General features: G+C 42.2%; 1 protein-coding gene across 1 annotated transcript; it reads right to left on the reverse strand.

The window, feature by feature from the left end:
* Positions 1 to 53: 53 nt before the first annotated feature.
* Positions 54 to 3,462, reverse strand: LOC109429794 (xanthine dehydrogenase). Its single transcript, XM_062854717.1, is given in 5 exon segments — positions 54 to 182; positions 237 to 377; positions 380 to 1,280; positions 1,360 to 1,628; positions 1,838 to 3,462. Coding segments are annotated over 5 exon segments (2,844 nt in total). The 5' UTR covers positions 3,320 to 3,462; the 3' UTR covers positions 54 to 131.
* Positions 3,463 to 6,326: the final 2,864 nt, after the last annotated feature.

A 6,326-nucleotide genomic window follows, 5' to 3' on the forward strand; every position in this document is an offset into this window, starting at 1 on the left:
CCGAGACAGCTTGAACAGCATTTACCCTTTTTTCAGAAATGCTTTTTTGATACATATAGAAATAACCGTCAAAGCCACGGGATGAAAAGGGTCAATATCGTCGTAAGAGTATACTTGAAAAATATAATGTTTTAAGGCATAACATTCCAAGGCACGAAAGATCCCGCTGTTGTTTCTGAAAACTGAATAAAAAAAAATTAATTTTTAATTGAATTACAGCTATAATCAGTTCTTACTTTGTTCGTTATATGGTCCTGGCAGGCCATTCGAATTCTGGCGACTGTGGCCGGTGATACCAAGTTAAAATCGCTGTTTAAATTCTGCTCCTTCCTAGCGGCTCCTATGGCTTCTCGAATGGCAAAGAAAATTGATGCCGCTGAAAAAATAGTGGTGGCTCTCCCACGGCCTTCGAAGAATACACCGCTCTTGGATTCGGTGCTCCCGTCAATAGGGAAACATTGAACTCCCCTGGAATGTCGCCAAAGGCGGGGATTTTGTATGCCCCCGGACCTCGCGAAAGAAGCGTCCCATCCGGAGAGTAAACCGACTCCTCCAAAGTGAACAACCCGTAGCCCTGCATAAAAGCTCCTTCGATTTGTCCGATATCGATGGCTGGATTAAGGCTAGAACCAATATCCATGACAATATCCGTACGGATGACCTGATGATCACCGGTCAGACAGTCGATCTCTACTTCTGAACAAGCTGCTCCGTACACAAAATACGTGAAAGGTTTGCCCGTATTGGTTGAGCGGTCGAAATGAACATCCGGAGTAGCATAAAAACCAACAACGGACAAAGATACACGATCGAAATAGGCCTTGGTGATCCAGGTGTTCCAGTCCTTATCTGGAAATTGCTTCTTGTATGGTCTCAAGCGATCGTTGATTATCTCGCAGGCATTAAGCACTGCCATACCATTCAGATCCGAACCCAGACTAGCGGCCGTTGGTGGAGTATTGGGAATCGTAGCGGTGGCCGTTTCAGAAATATGAATAATGTCGACTGGCACTTTAAGCACGGAGGCTGCAATCTGTATCATTTTGGTGTGTATACCTTGACCCATCTCGACACCTCCGTGAGTCAGCAAAACTGTCCCGTCCTGGTAGACGTGTACCAGAGCACCGGATTGGTTCATGTGGATGGCATCGAATCCTATGGCGTACATTGTGGGGACTACGCTAATGCCTCGTTTACGCCAACGATGTTGCTGGTTGAACTGATCAACCTCGGTGCGACGAGCCTTCAAATCAGAAGATTTAATCAGCTCTGACCAGCATCTGAAATAAGAAAATCAAATTGGCATATAATTGGCATATAAAACACTTGCAATTTCATTTTCAACTTGTTCGCACTCACTTTTGTAGGTTACAGTTCTCTATTTGTTGTTTGTAGTGCGTTACGTATCCACTCTCGCACATGTTGAGTTCCACGAGATCCAAATAGTCCCGGTTGAGCGATCTAGCCACGTGGCGCATCATCGTTTCTGTAGCCAACATGGCTTGCGGTGTGCCAAAGCCCCGAAATGCTGTATTCGACGGTATGTTCGTTTTGCAAACCCATCCCTCTACCCGAAGGTTTGGAATATCATAGGCATTGCTGATATGGAACATGGCACGGTCCATCACCTAAAATAGATTACGAGGGTCAGTTGGATCCTTAACTCGTAAACACCCGGGACGATCTTCTTATTGTAAAAATTCAAAATCTGGACAACGTCCTTGCCCTATTCACCTTGGTTATGAAAAATATTACCAGAGGTAACATGTTTGAAACCAAGGAAAAATTGCCTTTTTACCAAAACAAGATCGTCTTAGTTTTTACGGGTTGAACTTGCCGAAAATGATAAATCCATAGAACAACCGGCGTTGTTGTAAGCCTTGAAATCAGCAGCCAATATGCGTCCGTTTTCGTCGACGCCAACCTTATACGAGATGTAGAAGGGATGTCGAGTACCGGTGATGACCATGTCTTCGTCCCGATCTAGCACGCATCGCACAGGTCGACCCATTCTGTGAGCCGCAAGTGCAACCGGCACAGCCAGTAACACTGACCGGAACTCCTTTCCGCCAAATCCTCCACCCAGTCGCTTCACACGCGAAAAGACCTTACACGATGGGATGTCCAAAGCCCGTGACACGAACTGCTGGACCGCACTGGGATGTTGAGTGGCGGTGAACAGTTCGATTTCATCCGAGTCCCTCGGAACAGCAAGACACGTGTGCGTTTCCAGATAGAAATGCTCCTGTCCACCCAATCTGCAGTCTCCTTCGACAATACGATAGGCTTGTGCGAAGCCTTCGTCGATGTTGCCCTTGATCATATATTTGGGATAACCGGGGAAGAAGGATTTGTGTTGGATGGCATCTTCCAATGTTACGATTGGTGAACTTATTTCTTCGTAGACGATCTTAACAGCGCGAGCGGCCTTTTGAGCAATGACTTGATTATCTGCTACGATTGCACCAATGATCAATCCCTGGCTCGTGACGACGTCCTTCCAGAATACGTATTCATTCTCTACAACTGGGCCCCACTGATTTTGCTCATCGGTTAAGTCTGCGGCGGAAAAGAATCGACGAACTCCCGCCATCGAAAGTGCTTCCGCGGCGTCGATGGATAGGATTTTTGCGTGAGCTTTAGTGCTAGTAACCAATGCGAGGTATAGTTCGTCACAGTATTTAGGAATATCGTCACAGTAAGTGGCTTCACCTGTGGCCTGCTTGTATGCTGAGGTGTGAACTTGCGGTCTTCGAATTGGATCAGTGGCTGATTGATCATTGGAAACCTGCTCAAAAATTTGAGCACTTTTTGGAACCAAAGTATAGAAGATTTCCGCGCCACTTCGTTCCCGATCATCTACGGGTTCATGACCCGGAACTGTTCTTGTGAGGTTGTCACTTATTTCCAGGTAGGCTTTGAAAAACAAACTCAGCGCTAGTGATCTACGGTAGGGGATCATCCCTCCAGGGGCGCTTGGGCTCAGAGGAAGTTCTTCAGCCAGCAAGTCGTTCACCACTTCGATCAACTTGCAATCCCACTTTTTGCCGAGCAAAGCGACACCAGTTTTCTTGGCCATCACAGTTGTTGGAGCCATCCCACCAAAAGATAGATGAGCCTGTTCAACGACGTCCGTTCCTTTTCTGAAGGTTATGTTGAACGCAGCATTTACAATGGCCATATCGTCTTCACGACGCCTAGCTTGTTTGAATGCTGCGATAAACTGGTTTACAGAGGTCTTTGGGATATATAGACCGATTAGTACTTCGTCAGGTTGTACAACGTTTGAGCGATATCCAGTAAAGAAGCCATCTCCCATACGAATGTTTCGAACGCCACCATCTAAGCTTGCGACTTTCAACCTAAAAAGTTGTCGAATGAAGAGAACAGCAACAACCAACAGAGAGAGGTTAGATTTAGAGGTCGTTCATTAATTGCTAAGGAAACGATCAACTGTAGAAATTGACTCACGTAATATAAGTACTATCAAAATAGGGGTTTTAATGGTCAAACACAGATTTATCAAGTATTTACGTATGTGATTGTAAATGCGAGAGCTACATTTCAGTCTCTTCACGGCCTGTCACCGAATGTAACGAGCACCTCCAATTGTCTTCTTCAAAGTAGAGAGCTCTATGATATCACTCATGTTTTCACAAAATGTTGTACAATATCAGAGAAAAATCGAACAGTCATGCTCGAGTTTCCGCTTTCATAGAGCGTTACTCAGTATTACTCACAGTTATACTTCAACGATGTAAAAAAAACTTGTTGCTCCAAGGACCGCGATCATCCTTTGCGGATGATCTTAAACTATACGTCCGTGTTCGCTCGATTGAAGACTGATGCTTCCTTCAACGTCAGTTGGATGCATGTCAACCCATCTAAGTGCTCGGCGATCTCGTTCTCGAACAAAAAAAACGGCCTATACTGTTTAATTATAGTTTGTCAGGTAACCAAATTGAACGTGTTAGTCATATCAAAGACCTTGGTGAAGTTTTGGACGAACAGCTCTACTTCAAACAGCATATCAGTTACGTCGTCGGGAAAGCTTCGAGCGTACTAGGATTCATATTCAGAATTGCTAAAGAGTTCACGGATGTCTATTGCCTTAAATCAGTGGTGCTCAGGCTGGAGGATACCGCGGGCCAATTGCAATTCGGGATTGACCTGCGGGCCGCATAAAACATCGATGCACAAAAACAACAAAAAGAACATTTCTAAAGCATATTTATTAAAAATCTGAACTGTTCAATTTAGATTCATAAGTTTGGTTGAGAAGAACGTTTGAGCTTCAAATGAAATTCAAACAAACAATTTAGAAGTTGCCCTTAGAATTGCCTTGAAGCCAATTCAAGAACTTGTCAAGCAGCTTTCATAAGAATTTCTTTTGAATCGCTTCAAAAAGGTTTGCTGGATTTTCTCCTGAAATTTCTTGTGGAGTTGCTCCAGAAGGTATTCGAGAAATTTCTTGAAGTTTTTTTTAGTTTTTCTAGAATTCTCTTGGAATACTTCCAAGAAATCCTCTTAAATTTGCCTTTGGAACTGCCCTGAAGTTACTTCAAGAATTCCTCATTAATCGTTTCCAAGAAAATCTCCTTCCGGATTTTTCCGAAAAATTTCCAGGAGATTTTAGTAAATTCTTTCCATAAGTCTCTTCATAAGTTGGTGAAATACTTCATCATTAAATTTCTTCTAAAATTAGATTTTTAACAATTGTTTCCGGAAGTTTCTTCAACATTATCTTCTAGAGTTGCTGCATAAGTTGCTTCAAATTTATTGTTCAAATTTTCCTCAGGCATCTTTTGTGTCTTGATGCAGTTGGTCCTGAAATCTTGTTTGTAGCTACTCCTGAAAATTCTTTTTTTGTTGCTCGAGGAATTTATTCTAAAGTTGTTTAACAAATTTCTGTTAGAGTGGCACCAGAACTTTTTTTCTAGGAGATGCTCCTTTAATTTCCATGCAGTATCGCCATTGAGTTTCTTCAGTTTTATTTTCTCCAGGATGATTTGAGTTTCGCCATATATCCCTACTAAAAAAGTAGTTACATAACAGCTTATGGGGCAAAAGCTTTTGGAAGGCAGCTCTCATAAACTCTTATACAGCAAAAATGTTAATTGGGATTTCACTTGGAGTTGCTTAAAATTTTTCCCCAAAAATGTTTCGAAAAGTTTCTCCAAAAGGGCACAGGAGACGCTTTATGAATCTCGCCTGAGATTTTTTCTTTAAGTTTGTTCAGGAGTTTCACTTGGACAACTCAAATTAGATTCGTAAGTTTTGTTTCGAAAAATGTGTGAGTCTTATAATAGAAATTTAAACAAACAGTGAAAATTAAGTAATATTGACAACCAAGTTGAGATTTGGTGAGAATTTTGTCAAAACTTCGTGCTTTGTGTTCTTATGTTCTTCGGGAAGGCGAAATGTGAAATATTTGCTCAGCGTTGCATTGACTGCGTATAAAAACTGCAACTAATTTTTAAATGATTCAAGATTACATTTTTATCAAACTTTCATTTGATTCGATTATAAATAAGCTGGCTTCGTGACTTAGCTGAAATGCCGAAATATTTCGGATTTGCAATTTCGAATCTTACCAGAACGGATTGTTCTTATTGTTTATTTATCATTTAATTTGTGTTCAACACTGTGAAAATTGATCAGGAATGTTTTGTTTGTTTGATTTCTTAATAAATTTAACGAGTTATTTCAAATAATCGTTCAAAAATTTCGATTCGTCTTAAAGTACTCCGCGGGCCGCATCTTAAGGCTTGGAGTGCCGCAGGATGAGCACCACTGCCTTAAATCCTTGTACTGTGCTCTATCCCGATCCATACTAGAGTACTGCTCGGTTGTTTGGAATTCGTTCTACAAACGGGGCCGGAAGGATCGAGTTGGTTCAACGACGGTTTATGAGGTACGCTCTTCAACGTTGGCCTTGGAACAAATCATATTGTTTACCAAGTAATGAAGGCCGCTGCCAGCTAATCCACGGGGAGCTGTTGTCGACCCGTAGAATACTACCAGGGCTATACTCATATCAGATATTCTGCAGGGACGCATTGAATGCCCCGCACCCTCTAGAATCGTGCCTTTGGATGAGAAGAACAATCTGTGAAAGATTCCACTCAATCGGTTGAAAACTGAGCTGGCGCAAATGAGTAGAAGGTTTGTATGGGATGTTCAGTCCAAATATATGGGAAATTGGATAACCTCCAGTGTCTCATACAACACGCCGGTTTGGCGAGTTCGATTTGGCTCAGAATTGAAAGAATCGTAGTTGATACCCTAATGAACAACTAAATTTAGTTGCGATTTCAGCCAACGAA

This window comes from Aedes albopictus, chromosome 2 (assembly GCF_035046485.1).
Source record: "Aedes albopictus strain Foshan chromosome 2, AalbF5, whole genome shotgun sequence".
NCBI lineage: Eukaryota > Metazoa > Arthropoda > Insecta > Diptera > Culicidae > Aedes > Aedes albopictus.